The 21,235-nt window shown below is 33.1% G+C and overlaps 2 protein-coding genes across 2 annotated transcripts; one reads left to right on the top strand and one right to left on the bottom strand.

The window, feature by feature from the left end:
- The first annotated feature begins 2,110 nt into the window (after positions 1–2,110).
- Positions 2,111–9,535, top strand: LOC128180467 (A disintegrin and metalloproteinase with thrombospondin motifs 9-like). Its single transcript, XM_052848592.1, has 6 exons — positions 2,111–2,228; positions 2,371–2,616; positions 5,200–5,471; positions 6,538–6,708; positions 8,658–8,811; positions 8,974–9,535. The coding sequence occupies exons 1-6, from the start codon at positions 2,162–2,164 to the stop codon at positions 9,012–9,014; spliced, it is 951 nt and encodes a 316-aa protein (XP_052704552.1). The 5' UTR covers positions 2,111–2,161; the 3' UTR covers positions 9,015–9,535.
- A 191-nt stretch (positions 9,536–9,726) lies between these two features.
- LOC128182278 (run domain Beclin-1-interacting and cysteine-rich domain-containing protein-like) lies at positions 9,727–19,682 on the bottom strand. The gene is made up of 15 exons (XM_052850867.1): positions 19,100–19,682; positions 18,746–18,846; positions 18,321–18,494; positions 18,080–18,122; positions 17,702–17,761; positions 17,349–17,393; positions 16,785–16,871; positions 16,355–16,391; positions 16,075–16,213; positions 15,625–15,776; positions 14,800–14,902; positions 14,329–14,403; positions 13,965–14,058; positions 10,719–10,791; positions 9,727–10,194 (listed from the first exon to the last, which is right to left on the bottom strand). Exons 1-15 carry the CDS (start codon positions 19,680–19,682, stop codon positions 10,131–10,133), a joined length of 1,830 nt encoding a protein of 609 aa, XP_052706827.1. The 3' UTR covers positions 9,727–10,130.
- Between the last annotated feature and the right edge of the window lie 1,553 nt (positions 19,683–21,235).

Raw genomic sequence — 21,235 nt, 5'->3', positions numbered from 1 at the left:
TAATTACGTAACAAATGGGCGGAACAATAATTTGTTTTAGACAGATATTGATATAACAAATCAACAACTTTTCTTCTATAATGCATTACAAAATCTTGATTGTTCTTAATTTTATTTTTTATTTTTTTTTGGTTAAAGTCTTTCAAGTCCATTGACTCCAAAATAAATGGATCAGGCCATTTGTTATGAAATCATAAAAAATGTCCCTTAAAAATTAACATTTTATGTTCTTACACCTATCTAAATCTGTTCTTTATTTTTGAGATACAAAAGATTAAATATATTAGGGATCAGCCCTATAGATTCAAAAAGGGGTCAACATGGTGTAATCGGTTAGATCATCAATACAACTTTTTATGTTTTACAATGCTTAACAAAAAATGTTACCATCTCTAAAGATTAATGGCTGGTCCCTAATAATCCCTTTTTACGTAATATATCCACATTTAGTATCAAAAGTTGAAAATTAACATAAATAATATTCCCTCAATAATTCTTAACAAATCAATTTTTTTGAGATATTAAGAAAAGAATTCTGGCACCTATGGGCCTATAGATCCTTGGTGCAAGGGGCTTAACCTAAAATCCTGATATTTCTGAAAACATTTGTTAAGGAAGCATATTAAGAATGGAATCTAAGTTACATATAATTCCGCGAACTAACACATCTAAGTTATTATGTACCAATTAAAGAATTTAAAGAGTAGGACAGAACCAAAAACAATAAAAAGTACAAGACAGCATCGTTTTTGAAAGTGGGGGGGGGGCTGACTCATCCAAAAAATCTTGACAAGCAAAAAAAAGACAATCTTGAAAATCCTAATCCGTGTGGGGGGGGGGGGGGGGGGTTGTCGTTGTTGAGAATTGAACAAGAGAATACTGGAACATGTGTTTACTTTATCAAGTCGTTGCTCTCTTGACATATCTGAGATAGAACGTTTAAAAGGTCGACCATCTATCCATTATAGGAGCTCATTAACAAAAAAATAGGTTGAATTTTGTTAAGATTATTAATCTGAACATCTCTTCCTCAATATCGATTTTCCAAATATTTCTTAGTTTTGGGATATTTAAGATCAAGTTTTGGACCTCTGGCCCTTTCAAATTCCTACATGTAAGACATGAGAAATAATTACTTTTGATTGGCAATTAACTGAAAGATAAACATGTTTGATTTTTTTAACATCTAACAGTTTTCTTGATATCAAACAAAAGATCTTGTTAATATAAAAGTTTTTTTTTTCTTCTACATGTCTTTAAAAAAAGAAATATTTTCGAAAAACGAAATAAAGTAAGAAAGCCATACAAAATCATGGCGCTTTTTACCTTTTTTCAAGACCTTAAAAGCTTCGGCGATTTTTGTGCTAGACAAATATGAATGTCCATCATCTCTGCAATTTTGAACTTAAATCTTTCACAGTTTATGAAAACACTCATGGACAAACCGACCCTCTGAAATTCATAAAAACGTGAATATCTCAAAACCATAAATGACTCATCAACAAAAAAATCCAAACATTCTTAGTTTAATCATAAATAATTCCTAAAAAGCGGGGAGCCATTTTCGAGAATTTGCGTGCACTAAATTATCATAACTCCTATATGACATCATTTGGAACGGAGACACTGTGTGCTGTTTTGCCCTGTCTTGAATTCGCTCAGACAAAGTTGTATTTATAGAAAAATAATGTGAAATATAGCAATTAGCCCAGTCTTAAATTTGCCTGCTAACAACAAACGGTAACGTGACAAAAATAAAACGGGGGTTAATATTTTCCTGACTTCAGTAACCTTAACGAAATTTTTTGTCATAATTCAAGAGATTGCTGGTAAAGTTAAGGAGGATATTGTCCCATCCTTCAACTAGTCATTTTGTCTCTGCAGCATAATAAGAAGAAGAAACTAAGCTAAAACAGAAGGGGTTTCCTTTGAAAAATGGACGACCTTAATAAAGAATGAAAAATGAAAAACAAAAGAAAAACAGTAAGCTCTTTCGCTGAAGACGGAAGACCTTAATTAGAAACAAAATTATAAGGTCTTTCTTTGAAAACGGGAACCTTAATTAAACATCTACGGGATCTCTTGGAGAAGTGCAAAAGATCAATGATAAGTGTCTTCTCAAAAAATTGAACTCAAGTTTCATTCGTCCCATTGAAGAGTGATGACACGGACAGGAAAAATCACCGCATTGCTCTTAATTTTGTTACGAGCTTCATTTGGAAAACTGGGTATGTTATTTCTCTGTAGTATTACAAAAATGAATTATTTAGTTATCAAAAGAAATACTGTATCAGCTTTCATTTATATGTATGTAAAATTTTAAACAAATATGTCTTTGCAATTTTCAGTATTTTTCACTTGCTTTTCCAGATGAGGTTTACCTTACAAAAACTAGAACAAGGCTAGATCTTGTTGAACCTTCCTTGTCGATTTGGTCAGGTCCTATATTTGGGATATTCCAATGCAGTTTTACCTGCCTACAGAAACCACAATGTGTATCATTACTGTTCAACGAAACGACAAAATTTTGCAACCTTTTCAACGTAATATACGATAGTGACGAAAGTGGAAACGCGGAGAATTACTATATCATAAGTGGAAAAAGTACACGGTTTGGTAAGTTGAATTAGTTATAAAATTAAGTTATTAAATCCTTTTATTTGAGATGCTAGTACAACTAATTTACTTTTTATCTCAGTTGATCAAGCTATCAAAATCGCCCATCCTTAAGGTGATTGCAACAAAAGGTTTTGTTGTATAATACGATCTAATGACATATCCTATTGGTCTTATATAAAAACGGCAGAAATTGATTAAACAATTTTACGATTTTTTAAATCAAATTAGTGATTATTGCGCAAACACCACTGAAAACTGGGAGACAAGAATAAAAATTAGTCAACTTTTATATAATATCACCATGCCTTGAACAACAAAACATAAACACTAAAAATAGCAATTAGCAAGTTTGATTTGCTTCCGATTTTTACAATGCGTAACTTGCCGAAACAATACCGAGGTGTCATTGTTCTTGAACGAAGAAAACGAGGTTTGACAATGCTGAAAAAATGTATGCATTTGATATTGATATATATCTTATTTGATTTGATCATATTTTTATTGTGTTTTTATTGTGTACAGTTGAGATTGGGCACAAGTTCTGGAACTTAGATCTTCCTCTCCTTAAACAAATAAAATCATGATACAATATAGTTATTGACTACATAACATATAGAAGTCAATGAAATAAATATTAATTACACAACACATAAAGATCAATAAAATTTTAACAAGGCAAATTGAATCACATTTAGCATAGAAAACAGTTGTGATTTTACAGATGTACATATAATTTGAGATCATGTAAATCTTTCGTCATTTTTAATAAAGCGATGAACAAATGAAAATAAATGATTAAATTGGTATCACTCTTACATAATCCACTGTCAGCCTAGAAAAAAATATTGGTGTTACAAAGTTTCAATTTATAATTTGAAATATTTCGTTAAACAAATTAACTCCAATATCTGCCTACTTACATGTTACACATGTGAATAAAATAGTGATAAGTATCTTTAGATTTACCACATAAGCACAGAGAGCTATTGATGATATTACAACAATATTTTGCATTTTCTAGTGTCTTTGTCTGTGATAACACTACGAATCGATTTTGTAACATATAGTCCAAAATATTCAAATGACGAATTGTTAGGACCCAAGCGAGGTTTTCATAATTAATTTTCAATTGTACATTTTTCTAAAAATGATATTGATTGACAGTTTTTAATGCTTCAATTTAAAAAGAAAACCCCTTTTAACAACGTTGAAACAGTTCAATTTTCATGTGCACGATTCAATCGAAAGAACAAATGGTTATCGATAAGTTATTCATATATAACCTTTAGCATATTTGTTCTTCCTGATGTTACGTCTGAAGGACGTTAGTGAAACAATGTTGATATGACATTTTGTATTTTACGAAATGGGATAAACTTCTAACTAAACACACTTTCTAGCATTTGGAAAGATCAGAACACATACATATATACTTTAAAGTTAATTGATAAGAAAAGATTTTTTATTTCTCAAATTATGGATATTGATAAAATCCTGAACGGGTGGTTTTTTCAACGATATTCTTAAAATATTGTACCATCTCCTTCTCTAAAGATGTATACATATACATCATACTGCTGGCCTGTTTGATACTATCGAAATCAAATGCAGACATTTTGTACAACATTCAAGAGTAAAACTATCCAAACAAATCTTAAAAGGGTTCCATTGTAAGCAGACCGGTGCTAACATATGTCATTTATGATTTAGCAGGGACTTACAATTTTTTTTAATTTATCATAAATGCTTAAGACAATTTTTTTTATCATTATTCCTCACCGACACCCTTCTGGCGGAAACACTGTATTTATTCCAATCAGGCTCATTAAACACTTAACAAAAAGGTGATTGCTGGGAAAGTTCAAGATATGTTGACTGAAATATTTTCTCATCATTTAATGGGTTATTTTGTCTCTGCAACAACAAGGGCAAAAGGGACGAAAATAAAACGGGGGTGAATAGTTTCCTGTATTCATCCATTGAGCCGAAGACCCTTTATTTATTCCAATCAGGTTTCTGATATACACGTGTGGTAATCATTGCGATGTCAAGAAAAAGTTCACACATTATTCAACGTTTTTGCTATTCTATAGGTTCATATAAGGAAATGTATTTGCAAATCACAATATTTTTCAACGATTTTGAAATATAGAAATATATGTTGCAAAAATCCCCCCAAAAGTATTTTAATCAATGAATTTTCTCTCAAATTTAAAATTACAGTTTTTAATGAACATACTTACAGACCGTGTGTTTTTACCTACTCGTGTTTGCATTTTTTACTTATTTCTTATATTTAAGTCTGAGAAAAGCAAAACGTTCAGAATTAATGTAAATATTTAAGATATAAAATAGCATTATTATTATTATTAGTATGAAATAATGCAACCGTCAAACGATAAGCGCGTGCAGTAATCATTGTGCTGTCATGAAAAAGTTCACATAGAATTTAACGTTTTCGCTATTCCATAGGTTCATAGAAGGAAACATTTTTGCAAAAGTAAATATTGAAACTAATGCAAGGAATGCTGATGTTAAACATATTTATTTTATCTTAAATATTATTTGAATATTTTTCAGTGCCAGCATCCTGCTTGGACATCATTACATACGCTAACATAACGACAGATGGGGATTACTGGATTTATCCAATGGCAGCCAATGGGAGGCGAACAAAGATCTTTTGTCACGACATGGCAAATGAACCTTCACATTTCATCACCTTAAAAAACACGAACAGCTTTGTTCAACACGATGGCTCAAACTGGATAGTTTCTTATCGAACATGCCAATCCAGTCTGAATCCTCCTTTAAAACGAGTGGAGTTTACCAAAATTAAAATACAAATAGAGGTTTTCGAACTTTTTTTTATCAATACATGTACTCTATACTGTGGTTTCATTAATATTCAAGGGTATAAATTTTCGTGGATAAAGTGAAAATCACAGTTTCAAGAATACGTAAATTCGTGGCCAATGACCCTATCAATACAAGATGTTAATAGAAATTGCACTTCAATGAAGACTTAATTTCGTGGATCAACTTAATAACGAAATCCACAAAATTAGTATTCAACGAATATTGATGAAACCACAGTATATTTCTGAATTGCAAATACATTAATCATGAGGCTTTAAGTATTTTAGAAAACGTTATTGCAGATATTCATTCCGATATTTTCTTGTTTGGTGTTTTATATAGATAACGATTAGTTCACATATAGAATAATGATATAGACACGTGCATAAATAATTTTATCAACAAAAAAAGCAACATTAGATTGAAACTCATACCATTATACATGTAACACAAATGTACAAAATAAAAAGACCTGAGCTTTGATTAAAAAACAAAGAATTCCAACCTCTGTAGCTCGCTTGTAACTCGGTTTTTGACTTTCAGATTTTGACAAGGTATTAAAAACACCCATATTGACTATTCTAGACATTAAAAATGAAAAAAAAAATGGAGCAATTTGCATTCAAATTGTCTAATTTTTCTTTAAAAGAAAATGCTTTTAAATTGAATTTGAAACAAAGGGAAACTTGGTACCAGTTTATTATATTGAATGAATTTTATGTTTTTCTTTTGCACGAAATAACCACAAATACACACTTGCGCGCGCGTTTTTTTTAAAGTACAATATGTTGCATAAATATATCAATGTAAAATAAAAAATAAACGCATTAGTCGTTATTGTAAAATCTACTTAATCTTGCTTTCTGTCATGAGCGGCTGGAAAAACTGGTTATCTCAAGCTTCCTTACTAATAACAGTTTAATACATTACACTATACATATTTCAGTAAAGTATGGAAATTTGCTAAATTAATTGTAGATTAATATTGTGTTACTTGTTCAATAACTGTTGGTATAACTGTGTCAAAAACACATATGCAGTTTATTTGTTGTTTTACAGGACATGGTGGTTAATGGAACAGATTACACGTTCACTTCCGTGACAGGATCACCCACAATTAAATATGGAGAATCCACGGATTGTAACGGGCAGTACTATCTTAATCCATGTCCTCATTTTGGACATGCTGTAATTGACACAAGAGGAACTGGACTGATTGTTGACCCTAGCGTGAGATCGAGTTTTATTTTAATATGCTTAAATTTCATTGAATCTTCATTAGTGACTATCTTGAATTTCAATCTATACACTTATTAGTTAAATTTTAATTAATCGCTTCACTATTTATTCAGGAATAATAATTGTGTTATCCTATACTGGTCAACGTTTATAACGCCCTACTTTTAATATTCTAGAATTTAAAAAAGTTTAACATCAGTTTTAAAGTCGATAACACAATAGTGTTTAAAATGCTCAACTGTTCATGTCAAAAAATTGTAATAGAGTAAGTAATTTCCCGAACATGACCGTATTTGTTGAAAAGCATGGAGCGAGTGTTCGAAATGTTTTTCGGAGGAATTTTTCAAAATAACACGATATGATAGGTTCCCTGTCTTTAAGTGCTCATAAAGAAAAACATACAATCAATTGAGTAAATTCCGGCGTATGTCTGTCCAAGAACCTTCAAGATCAGTTGGCGTGGTCTAATCAGAGCGCAATTCATGATAGGTATTTTTTTTTCTTTCACAATATGTTAAAATGATGTGCTAAACAATAAAACAGTATTCTAAATTCATAATATTCATCAGAGATCACTTAGAGGTCTTTACAGACAACACAAAATCATTCTAAGGTTGGCCGGGAACTTTAATGCAACCGGAAGTATTAAATACTTACTGTAACCAGATAGCCATGCTTAGACCTTAAATTGTTAGTATGACAAATTAGTCATTATGATACTTATATATACCTTGTCTTGAAACTAAATGTACTGCTCAATTAATTGTTGAAATGATGACTAATAAAATGAACTATGTGACTCTTGTAGCCCTGCGCAGTAGTCCTAAATGTAACCAGGTACGGAATGCAGGCACTGTAAAATCCAAATTGAAAACATATAAACAAGTTATCAACAAATTGTCATATTTGGCGATTCTGTGTCTGCATCGATAGCCCTGATACTGCAAGTTAGTCATGCAATACATGTTCTACTTAATTAACCTTTGCAACCTTTAAGTCATGTATGAATGAATGTCTCTAGCTATGACCTTTTAATATTGTACGAAAGCGATGCATCATCGTCATGCAGGACACTCAAAACCTGCACCCCAATACTCTTTGATTGACAGTTCTGACAGTCTTGTTGCTGTATTTGGAAACAAAACATAATTCTGGAATGTTAATATAGGTTCACTCATGATCAGTACAGGTGGGCAGAGCCAATCAGATCTATCGATCAAGAGTATGAAAGTATATATCCCTCTGTAAAGTGAGAGAGAAGGAGATTGCGATGAAGTTCAAGATTAAATCAGAGATTAGATCAGAGAGGGAGACAAGACTATAAATTGATATCTACACGTTATAAAATAAAAGTGTTAGTACCAACTAACATTAGATTTGTCTGACGTTAACTTGAAGTAGACAGAAGGCTTTCACTACCATGAAGGCCAAAACGCCATGTAACGACACGTCAACATGATCGCTACATTAGGGTAACTAACATCTTTGAAATACACAGAACGGCACGTGCAACTGCAAGACAAACTTTTGAAACACATCCATAGTATGTATGGGACGAGATAAACACGAGAGTGAGACAGTTGCTCAGCATTCGAATTTAGCCGAACTAGACCAAATAACAAATGGAATAACCTTCCAAAAACTACGAATTTTATTCAGTTGTGTGATCTCTTTTAGGAGATTTTTTTTTTGCGATTGGGTAACGCACCAGGTATTATTGTTGTGATTTTTATATCGTAGGGTACCTTTACTTTTTTATAAAGTTCTTAAATAAAGTTCGATCGAGTTTTTTTTTTAAATGCCATGTTACAGTATTCTTTAAACTTAATTGTTGTTATGGTCAAAATAATTAAAAGTAGGAACAAAATAATACAAACACGTGCCTGGGGCGTTAGAAAGTATAAAATAATTGATGTCTAGTAAATTAATATCGATTTCAGATAACGTTTGGTTTACTTGCGCAACATATGGCTGAAATGAAAGACTTCATCAGATCAGCTGACGGTTCTCAGATATCCTTCCTGTGCGCTGGATGGTGCAGCAGGTGTGGACCAAAGTCTGGACCAATCAAATTGCTTCTTTCTACGGAGTTTAGTAAGATATTTTAATATAGAGAAATATGAAAAAGTGAATTTTTAAAATTTCAAAAATTTAAAATTACAAATAAAAAAATGATCGAAAATTTACGCAGTAATATCTTAATTTTATACATGTAAATAAGAGAGAAAAGAAAAGTATATTTATTGAATATCTCAGTTTCAGCTACTGATGCACAGCCCGCAATTTGTCGCAAGTAAAAGATAGTTTCCGGTTTCAGGATCCATATCCATAATATTTTCAAATTTTGTGCTTTGTTTGAAATAAGTCATAATTATTAATTTAAAAAGTCTGATTTTTATATAACAAAATTTTTTGATTGTAGATCATGAATAGTTGTTGTAAATAAGAAAAATTAATATTTCCCTTCAAAATGAACTGGATATAGTACATTCAAGTAGTACTCTAGCGCAGATCCAGGACCATGTAGAAACACCCACGACTTGACTTCTATTAATTACAGAGCCAAAGAACTAGTATCTGCATTTACAGTACTGTAAAGGTGGTGATTTACGCGTGGGGCAAGTTACACGGTAAGCTAAAACCGCTTAAAAAAATCCCCGCGCGTATGGTAAAATAATGAAAACTTCAGAATGGTAAATCACACATCCGCGTATTTAACACCCACACGCATTGTTTGACTAAAAAAAAGCGTACCTTACTTCCAGCGTAAATAACCACTTTTACAGTATCACATATCTAGTATATGAATATACAGTATCAAACAACTAGTATCCACAGTATCACTATTATCGACAATATCACTTACTCAGGTTCAACAGGTTTTCCCAGAGAGCTAGAAATCTGCTGCTTAACTATAAACTGATATTAGTATTTGATGTAAATTCAAAATGATAAAAAATTAAAACGATAGTAAATTGAATAATTTATTTCAAAAATTGATTTTGAATAAATAATATTGCAGTATGTTGATTTCATTAACCAACAACACACAATGTCTGCAGAAATGAAAACTGGTACGTGGTATATAAATCATATTACTCTAACCTGCCTTAAATATAAAGCTAGCCAATAATAATAAACAGCTGTTAATGTTCCATAATGATATATATAAAAAAGCTACATTTCAAAATGAAAATAAAAAGCATATTTTTTTAATTGTATTACTGAGTGATCAGTTTGATTTGATTTAATTAATCAATGGTTTTTTTTATAGTTAAAAGGACAAAATCACTCACTTATATTATAAAAAAAACAAATAAACTTCAAACGGGATTTCGACAACAAAAAATTCAAAGATTAAATTCAAAGAAAAATATCACAATAATTGCACTATTTCACTATTAGTTGCAGTCTTAACTCCCGCTCTCTTCTTCTGAGGAATCAAAGATCTTCGTTTCAAGCAATTGTCTCTGCCTTCTAAAATTAAAACCAGAATTGCTGGAAAAACTTGCGCTAAATCTTTAACAAAGTTTCTATTATCTGTACATAAATCAAAAAAGCTTATCAAAAAGATATGCTAAACAGCTGACAATATCAAACCATTTTGATTGCAACCTTATGATTTTATATTTTTACCTTCTCAAGATCGAATGTCAATTTACATCAGAAATCATAAACATTTGATGGAAACTCTTTGTAATAAGCAAACTTACAAGGTAGATAAAATTACCATATTAATATATTTGCGGGATATTAACGGTAAAACGAAACCGGTATTCATTCTCCAAAAGGTCATTTTTCCAAGCCCTTGATACACGTTTATGATCAGAAATCAACATTAATTTGTAAAATAAAAAATTCTTTCTACTTTTACACCTTATTTTTTAGTTGTATTAGAAATATCAACAGTTCTAAGCCAGGACCCACGTTTGTGTAGTGTATGATTTGATTTAGATTAATATAACAAAACTTTTTTTGTTAATTGTACCATACTCAGTTACCTTGCTTCAATCCTGATACATTTGGGACACTTTCCCTCTACATAACACCCTTTATGGAAACATGATGTGCAATCTGAAATGAGTAAAATAAAAGAGCATTACAAATACACATTTAAAACTTTATTACTAATTTGGTAAATGGGAATCTATTTGTATATTTCATGGATTTAATCATAGTAAACGCAAGGCTGATCTCTCAAAAGTGACCATGGGCCAGCTCATTTCGTAAAAATCATTCACACTTTTTCAATATTAGCTCTCTTTTCCTTAATCAAATATTACTGACTATACAAACAATGTTGGCAAGTGGTCCCTAGCACCCGCTCTGCTGAACACACCTCAGTTTTGGACAGCTACACAATTTTGAAGTTTATGAAATCTTTTATTTAATTATGTTAAATAATCTTAATCCCATCATTATTATATGCAAATATGTAATTGTACATTTATTATTTCTAACATTAAATAGCTGAAGTGTGTTAATTCCAATGTGTTGTTATTTACTAGCATTCAACATTCATTTGGAAAGAAATGAATGGATTTAAGGAAGAATAAGTATGTTGAATTGACTTGACAGTGTAAAGTTATGACACATAAGACAGTATAGATGGGAACCTGGACAGATATTGAAGCAAATTAAGAAAATGCCACCTTCAGAAACCTAAGGGCAGTCTTACATTATTTTATAGACCATGCCCCAACCCATTTAAATTTCTCATTTCTATGAATATTCTCCAACTATATAAGATGTGCCACTCTGTAGTTACAAGAGGACTTAAAACAAAGATTATGTTATGAAAATACGCAGCCATTTTTTTTATTTAAAAGCAACTTTGTTAAGACTTCCTCCATGTGAAAGAGCCAATCAGAATATGGAATAGAGTATTCATGAGAATGAGAAAAAAATTTAGGAAGTAAGCTCATAATCAGTGAGCAAGAATGGACATGTGTTTCTAAGGATAAGGCAATGTCAACATTAACATGACTGGATAATTTTTTTACAATTGAGACAAAATATGAATCGAGTCAAAGCATTTGGTAATGACATGAGTAAAATCCATCTCAATTCATATAACAAGAGGCCCATGGGCCACATCGCTCACCTGAGGAACAATAGGTATGATAAAATCAGCTTAATGGAGTCATAATACAAACTATCTGGACAATGTACAATAATACATGTTGATCGTGTATAAATAAAATCCATTTTTCCCCTGGATATTCTTATGTTTATAATCATCTTTTCTAACAGGATAATTTTATAGTCATATCATATATTGAGTATTGCAGTTCTCAAAAAGATCCTTAACAATTGTTTATATATGGGATATAAACGTACATAAACTCTGAACCTTCTTGTGAGGCCAAAGAATTGTCCTGGGGCCAAAGTTTTAACAATTGTAAAGAATCATCTGGCTGATTAGTTTCTGAGAAGAAGATTTTTAAAGATTTACCATATATATTCCTTTGTTAAACTTTGACCCCCCCCCCCCCCATTGTGGCCCCACCCTACCCCGGGGATCATGATTTTCACAACTATGAATTTACACTAACTGAGGATGCTTCCACACAAGTTTCAGCTTTCCAGGCTGATTAGTTTCTGAGAAGAAGATTTTTAAAGATTTACTTTATATATTCCTATGTTAAACTTCGACACCCCATTGTGGCCCCACCCTACCCCCAGAAGGTCATGATTTTCATAACTTTGAATCTACACTACCTGAGGATGCTTCCACACAAGTTTCAGCTTTACTGGCTGATTAGTTACTGAGAAGAAGATTTTTAAAGATTTACTCTATATATTCCTATGTAAAACTTTGATCCCCCATTGTGGCCCCACACTGCCCCCGGGGGTCATGCTTTTCACAACTTTGAATCTACACTACCTGAAAATGCTTCCACACAAGTTTCAGCTTTCTTGACTGCTTAGTTTCTGAGAAGAAGATTTTTAAAGATTTACTCTATATATTCCTATGTAAAACTTCGATCCCCCATTGTGGCCCCACCCTGCCCCCGGGGGTCATGATTTTCGCAACTTTGAATCTACACTACCTGAAGATGCTTCCACACAAGTGTCAGCTTTCCTGACTGATTAGTTTCTGAGAAGAAGATTTTTAAAGATTTACTCTGTATATTCCTATGTAAAATTTCGACCCCATATTGTGGCCCCACCCTACCCCCGGGGGTCATGATTTTCACAACTTTGTATCTACACTACCTGAGGATGCTTTCACACAAGTGTCAGCTGTCCTGGCTAATTAGTTTCTGAGAAGAAGATTTTTAAAGATTTACTCTATGTATTCATATGTTAAACTTCGACCACCCATTGTGGCCCCACCCTACCCCCAGGGGGTCATGATTTTCACAAATTAGAATCTACACTACCTGAGGATGCTTCCACACAAGTTTCAGCTTTCCTGGTCTTATGGTTCATGAGAAGAAGATTTTTAAATATTTACTCTATATATTCCTATGTTAAATTTTGACCCCCCATTGTGGCCCCATCCTACCCCCGGGGGTCATGATTTTCACAAATTAGAATCTACACTACCTGAGAATGCTTCCACACAAGTTTCAGCTTTCCTGGTCTTATGGTTCATGAGAAGAAGATTTTTAAAGATTTACTCTATATATTCATATGTTAAACTTCGACCACCCATTGTGGCCCCACCCTACCCTCGGGGGTCATGATTTTCACAACTTTGAATCCACACTACCTGAGGATGCTTCCACACAAGTGTCAGCTTTCCTGGTCTTATGGTTCATGAGAAGAAGATTTTCAAAGATTTACTCTGTATATTCCTATGTAAAACTTCGACCCCCCCCCCATTGTGGCCCCACCCTACCCCCGGGGGTCATGATTTTCACAAATTAGAATTTACACTACCTGATGATGCTTCCACACAAGTTTCAGCTTTCCTGGTCTTATGGTTCATGAGAAGAAGATTTTTGAAAATTTCTCGAAAATTTTCATAAATTTCTAATTATCTCCCTTTGCAGAAGGGCGTGATCCTTAATTTTCACAAATTTAAATCCCCTTAGGCTAAGGATGCTTTGTGCCAAGTTTGGTTGAAATTGGCCCAGTGGTTCTTGAGAAGATGTTGAAAATGTGAAAAGTTTACAGACAGACGGACAGACGGACAGACGGACGGACGGACAGACAGACAGACAGACGGACGACAGACAAAATGTGATCAGAATAGCACACTTGAGCTTTCAGCTCAGGTGAGCTAAAAACTAACAAACCTTTGCAAACAACGACAGTCTGCAACTGGAATGGGTAGATGATATCACTCTCATCTCCACACAGCTCACAGATGTAGCCAAAGCCCTGACAGAACTACAAATAAACAACAAAACTAAAAATAAATAGTAAACATAATGTAGCCACAGCCCTGATAGAACTACAAATACTTTTGAAATATCCAGAAAAACTGTGAAAATTAATCAACACCCTTCATCATAAAATTTTGGTTTTGCATGGTTCTATCGTAGACTGCCTCCTAAGAACAATATAGATGAAATAAGCGGATCAAGCAAAGTGGACTTATAAAAGAGGACTTCTATATAGGACTGCTCAGGCTGACCGAGAAAATTTGTGCTGTCTTACCGAACACTGCTCCACGTGATCTATGGACTTTGTCACTAAATCCTTCAGCTTTGTCACTATAGAACTGTTCTTTATCTACACAAAATACAAAACTAATATACTCAATACTGAAATCTAAGGTTGTCTCTGAAACATAATAAGCAATAGATGCACTCACATTATAATAGCTCAAGTACTGTACATTTCTAATTTTATGCAAGAGTGTATTTCCATTTTTCCGCAGTTTTGTTTTGAACAGCCAGAGTTACAAACTTTTGTTGTAATTTTACACAGTTTACAACTGTCAAAAATAAAAGTGAGAATTCACTGACAACGATTCTCTTGATTTTTTGCTAACATTAACTCCTCGGTTTACCAGTAATTAGAAATGTACAGTATGTCACTGGAATTTGTGAAAAAAAATAATATGTCATACAAAAACGATTTCCTTTAATACATGTTTAAACAATTTTCAAATCTATCAATACTCACACCAACAAGGTCACTAATGGAGTAGACGTCCACATCTTCATACCAATGTGAGGGCTCTGCATTTATATCACCAACCAGACTGGAAATAAATATCATTATCTTACTTTCAAGTTAAATACTGAAATCTGATTGGTTTAGATGCAATCTATAATTTGTTCTATTGGCCTCAGCGTTCGCAATACACTTGGCATAAAAAACACTTTATAAATAGTGCCTGTTTGGGAGGGTAACTGTTGAAATTGACACCTCGAGAAAACCATTGTCAACCGACACGAAGCGGAGGTTGACAATGGTTTTCTCGAGGGGTGTCAATTTCAACATTTACCCTCCTTAACAGGCACTATTTATTTTATTATACTGAGTGTCTTATTTTAAAGAAAATTTTACTGCTTTTTTATAGATATAAAGTGAATTCTACCGGGAACCGTACGCGCATAATTTACGCGCATGTAACAATTCATTGTGTAACCCGTTGCCAAGTGTGTTGCTAATGCAGAGGGTAATAGAATGGATTACCAACTGCGTTTAAACCAATCAGTTTCAGTATTTACATGTAACATGAAAGTATAATAAAACAAATTGTTACCGGTACATGCGCGTAAATTATGGGCGTACGGTTCTCCGTAGAATTCAACTTACTCCTAAAGTCAAAAAAATTAAGACATTCAGAATACAATGTAATAAAAGAAATATTGCCTGTTTGGGGGGGCATCAGTTGAAATTGACACCCCTCTTCAACGCATCAGTTGACAATGGTTTTCACAGGGTTGTCAATTCAACTGTTACCCCTATTTATATAATCATTTGTATATTTCAGTATCATACCTTATAAAGTTGTGACCAATAAACATGCAGTTTTTCAGAGTACGTGATATTTCTACTTTTGTCCTCAGCCCAAACAGCGAGTTTGTGAATCCTCCAATCTCATTTTCAATATCATCTGGAGATACTGGATATGACTTTGGTAAGGGAAGTAACTGTCAAACAAAAGCAACGAAATAAAGTGTAAAAGTTTACATCAGGTAACCTTCAGATTTACTGTAACCTATAACGTTTGTCTGAGTGTGTATTCCTTTTGGCATTTTATGTAGAAAGCAGCTTCTGCTACATCAAGTTTATCACAAAATGCCAAGCATATATGTTTAGGAACAAGTGAATCAAGAAATATGCTAATTCAAATCCAAGCTAACTTGTTAAAAAATCAATTTACGCCAAATATTGTATGCACGTTATAAAATATATTTAAAGTAACCTGATTCTCTTCCTCTCACTCACCTCCTGTGGAGCCTCAGATATAGGTACCAGCCACTCCAGCTCGGATGCCTTTGGAAGCTGCTTTTCCGAGAATTTCTTTAACAACAAAATGGCTACCGACTCTGCTGACATGCCAGATTGGTCAGATATCTCCATAGAGCTGTACAAATAAGAATGGTGAATAAGACACAACGGACAAACTATACTTAGATTAAAATATCTGCTGAAATTGACTTAAAAACTATTCCAACTTTTACTTGTTAAAAATTGTACACATCATATAAACATATTCATACTGTACCTTTGTCTATCTGGCTTCACTTTCTGTAAATCTGCATCTTTAAGAAGATCCATGTAACATTAATTTCTACATTAAATACAGTTGCTCTCTCTCTCTCTCACTCTCTCTCTCTCTCTCAAATTAAGAAACTGGTTATGTTAATATATTAGCTAAACATAATATTAACGTAAAACAAAGGGTTCGCTATAAACTAACAGCCATAGAAGCTATGTAACGTGTTTCTTGAAAAGTGAGGACTGTATTATAGCATTAGTTGTCATTTCTTAAACTTAAAACTCTAGGTATCCAACGATGATCTCCTATATAAACTTTAAATTTTATAATGAGATGTATCACTGTCTGATCAAACAACATTTAAAGGAAAATTCCATCTTCCTTTTTTTTTTAGACAGGCTCATAAGGATTGAGAGGATTGAGTGCATGTGCATACCTGAGTACAGGGAGGCAAGGGACAGTGAGAGACCCTCAGATTTGATCAAACTCAGATTGGTCTCATTGTCTTGCTCATTGTCTGAAACTGAATCAGTCACACAATAAACTTTCTTGCTTGAATAAGTAGTTTACTTATCTAATTTTGATAACGTTATTATGTTGGTTTGTTTTTACTCATTTTGAATCTAAATGCATCACCCCAAGCATATTGGGTATGTAAAATACATGGATAAAAGATTTCAATGTAGCAGGTTAATGAACTCTACTTCAGAAGTCAAAATGAGAAATTTAAGAAATTACTTTAAATAATTCTACCATAGCAATAAAAAAATAATGATTGACAAACTTAATTCTGGTTCAGAAATGTCAACCTTGATAAATACATTTTATAAAATAGATTTATTACATACCAAGAAATATTTATCAAAAAATATCTTTTAACAAACAAAAACTAATTCAGAAATAAAATGAAAACTCTTAATACATAACATAATCTAAATATCAGTGCATTTTGCAGTGTCGGGGATAGCATATACCGTAATACAGTATTTGTGTAACTTACTTGTTAGATTGATTTCATCCACCTCAATGTCTGAATTACTGCTATCTATAAAAGGAGTAATTTTATGTATTAAAATTCAAACAAAGTATAAACGAAACAAACACCAGTTTAAGTATCCATGAGGGGGCCAAAGGGTCTGAACACCAACCCCCCCCCCCCCCAAAGAATTCAAATATCTTATATTTACACTGTGTAACACTATATTTCACTGGTTTATAGCCTTTTTTGTAACATATTTGGAAAGTAAAATCATTTTTTAAACATTTTAAGATATCATTATAAATTGCTATTTTAACCTCTATATATGAAATGAATTAACATTTGATTTCTCAGAAACAAAAACTGATTCACACCTGTGTTATCTTGACAGGAAGAATTTAACACTGAAGAGGGACTCTTGCTAGTTGTAGCCGCTAAGGAAACGAAAGCAAATATCAAATCAAATACAAAAAACAACAAATGTTATACGAAATGTGCATGAACACAAAAACAGGAAACATGATTTTTAGATTGTGAGATGGTATTTTCAGGGAAGAAAAAAAAGAAGTAAAAAGGATTATAAAAAAAAAAAATTAAGTAAAATATATTTTATTAAAAACACCTATAGGTATATACACAGTCAAGGCACAAGAGCGTTTGAGTGCTACTTAAATTTCAGATGTGTACATGTACATAAATACCTTGAATGTTGATGATGCATGTAAATACAAGTAGATTACACATTTACTTACTGTCAGTAAGTCCATCACTGGATGTAGGAAAAAATCTGGCTTTCTGTGAAATAAATACAAAAGTGTTACTTGTACATGCATATATACATTTACATAGGGGTAGTTAAAACTCTCACAATAAAACAATGATTGTTTAAGAATTGATGCCCAAGTTGGTCAGATTGTGGGTCAAAGTTAATGCTAATACAGTTTAAAGTTATACATAATAGTGAATATGAATACACTTTGGATTTGGACTTACCTCCCTTAGTTTCTGCTGTTTGCGGATGCGAATTCGCTGCTTTAGTTTGTTGATTTCCTCATCCGAGTCTTCTTCCTCAGGATCCTCACGGTCCTTCGGACTTATGACGTGGTTCCACTTCATTTGTTCTATGGCTGCTATCAATGCCTCAGATATACTGAAATGTTCATTCTCCTGTGGGTGAAGAACATGCAATCAATTGAAAGACTTTCATTATCAGTTTGGAGAAAAAGTAAAGAACCCATTAAGCACTACTGAATGAAAAAAATTCAGTATGTGCATACATACATGTAAACCATCATAGAACTGGTCTTTGTTAAATAAAATAGTGAAAGACTTTAAAATTTAACAGAATGTTTTTTCAATGGATCGAAGTTATATTATAGGGGAAAAAATACAATAAATGGATTTAATAAAATACACACCTTGTCTAGAATGGCACAGGTGTTAAAATCCTGAGAAGACAGGTAGTTGATGAGGGACTGACCATGTACAGGCTGCCTGAAAGTTGTCTCCCCTGGTATATCTGTCTAAGTATGACAAAAGTTATAATTCAGTACTTGTATTGGGATTCACACTTGTACGTGTACACAAGTAGTTGAAATTAAGGAATGTAAACAGTCAATAACATACTAGACACACTTAAAAAAAAAATTTCAGCAAATTACATCAATAAGTAGTTGATGTATGGTATAAAATCCAAATCTCATGCAAAATGAAAGTTTTAAAAAAAATATATGTGTATCAATTTTTAATTTTTAGAAGTATTTAATGCAAACCTTTACTTGCTGGTTCAGATGAATCTTCTCTCTGAGTTTTATTTGGCACTTTTCCTTTTTCTTTCTGGGGTCCTTTCTCCACTTTTATACCTCCATGATCTGACCTTGACCTTTTATGCCCTTTTGATTTTGCTTTGACCTTGACATTTTCTTCTTCCCCCTTTTTGGGGCACTCAGAGTCAGAAAAAATATCCTCGAGCCTGTTCACAGTCCCTGACTTTCCGGGCTCAAAGTCCTCGTTGTCTTTGTATATATTTTTAATCACAGTTAAAGTTTTTGACATCCCTGTATCTGACTGGCTCCTCACTATGGCCTTCTTTGCACTTGAATTGACAATGCGTTCACCGGATCCCACTTCTGCATGTGAATTCTCACTATCAGTGGCCGCATTTTCACTAAACTCTATATTCAATAATGGGTCACTGTTGAGGTTGTCATAGAAACTAAAGTCAGGGGCATCCCCAGTTGGGGAGTCGGAACCAGATTTCCGTAGAACCGTTCTCAAAGATTCACGAGCCATGTTCTTTGTGTCCTCAGGGCTTGTGCTTGCTCCTTTAGAACATGAAGATGGATTAAACTTCATTATCACAAAAAGCTCTAGAATCTTTTCACTATTGTCATTAAATATTTTCAAATTTTAATCTTATTCTTTACATGATGGTTGTAATTAAATAGATCCCAGTGTAATTATTCTAATCATATATTCAAAGACCAGTTTATATTTATGGAGGGTAATCGTGTTCAAAAATCCAGACATGTAAACTTGTAAATCCGAATATGCAATCGTGTTGTGTGAGCCTGAGTATGAATGAGTGTAATTTTGATCGTATAACTTAAATAACTCGGGAGTTGACCCCACAGGCCTTCAATCTAATTTTTCTACAGATGCTTAATTGCAGCTTTAAAATGCTGTTTGTTATTTACATGTAATCTGCTACTATAATATGTACACACATTCCAACTGTAATCTCTGCATTTGTATTTCCGTTTTCTGAAATATCACGGCTGACATGTTACAAATTGACAAATGTAAAGTCTACAAGTTTGTCGAATTTGACATGACCATATATGGAAACAGTGACGTCACTGATAGAAAAAAGCTAGCTGCAGGTAAAGGCATGCCGTAATCGCCGGAATAGGGACGGAATAAATAAAAAAAATATTCGGTAGGCCTATAATCATATTATCTATGGATAACAACATTTCATGGAAAGTATTATTTTTCGGAAAATTAAATTATGAGAATGGTGTACATTTTATCAAGAGAATGTATAAAAGATGCGAGTGAAGAATTTGATCGGCTTCAGATATCTTCTTAGAACTGAAAAAATTACATTTTAATGACTTTGTTTGAATACAAGTGTATAAAGATATATACGCATTTTTATTCATAGACTTCGGAACCGGGGGGGGGGGGCTAGCACTAGCACACCCCCCCCCCACCCCCCGGATTATGAATTTTATGATTTTGGGGGGAAAATTGGGCAGGTAAGATTGGAGTTATAGATATACCTCCCCACCCCCTACGGATTAGGATTTTTATAATTTTCGGAATTCTTGTCAAGATTTCTGATGATTAGTTTAGCCCCCCACTTTCAATTTGCTTCCGACGCCATTGTTATTACAGTACATGCAGCAAATTGTTAAAGTATATAGGCCTCGGCTGAATTAAGAAAATATCTCCAAAAGCATCCTTATCGCTACCACAAAGTTGGGACAAGAACCAACACCCCCCCCCCTTCACCCCCGCGAAAAATTACACGGGGTCGGCCAGCTGAGTTGCAAAGTTATCGATAAGAAACACAAACTATTTAAAGACATTGGTTTTGAGATTGTGATTAATATGAGACGTAAGAAGCGACACCCTCTTTAAAAAAAATAAATAAAAATTATAAAGATAAGGTTAACTGTCGTGAAATTAAAATGTGTATAAATTATTTTAAGAAATGTTACTTTGCATTGTCGGCAAAATATGGGCAAAAAAGCCTATCATGCAGGTTAAAATTGGCATTTTTTTAATTTCAAGCAATTATTACGGGATATAAGTATGACGTCCTGATTATAATACAGCTTTACAGCCACTTGTGAAACAGCTGCAGGTCTGTAGCTCCCGGTCTGAAAAAATTCGGATGGATG

The sequence above is a fragment of the Crassostrea angulata genome, chromosome 4 (assembly GCF_025612915.1).
Source record: "Crassostrea angulata isolate pt1a10 chromosome 4, ASM2561291v2, whole genome shotgun sequence".
Classification (NCBI taxonomy): domain Eukaryota; kingdom Metazoa; phylum Mollusca; class Bivalvia; order Ostreida; family Ostreidae; genus Magallana; species Magallana angulata.
This window is presented reverse-complemented; position numbering and strand designations above follow the sequence as displayed.

Coding starts and splice junctions, on each gene's coding strand:
- LOC128180467 (XM_052848592.1), top strand. CDS start 2,162: ATGACACGGACAGGAAAAATCACCGCATTGCTCTTAATTTTGTTACGA. Junction 5,472..6,537: donor AAATTAAAATACAAATAGAG/GTTTTCGAACTT, acceptor GTTGTTTTACAG/GACATGGTGGTTAATGGAAC. Junction 8,812..8,973: donor GCTTCTTTCTACGGAGTTTA/GTAAGATATTTT, acceptor TGAATATCTCAG/TTTCAGCTACTGATGCACAG.
- LOC128182278 (XM_052850867.1), bottom strand. CDS start 19,682: ATGAAGTTTAATCCATCTTCATGTTCTAAAGGAGCAAGCACAAGCCCT. Junction 18,847..19,099: donor ATCTGAACCAGCAAGTAAAG/GTTTGCATTAAA, acceptor ATACTTAGACAG/ATATACCAGGGGAGACAACT. Junction 17,762..18,079: donor CAGTGATGGACTTACTGACA/GTAAGTAAATGT, acceptor TCGTTTCCTTAG/CGGCTACAACTAGCAAGAGT.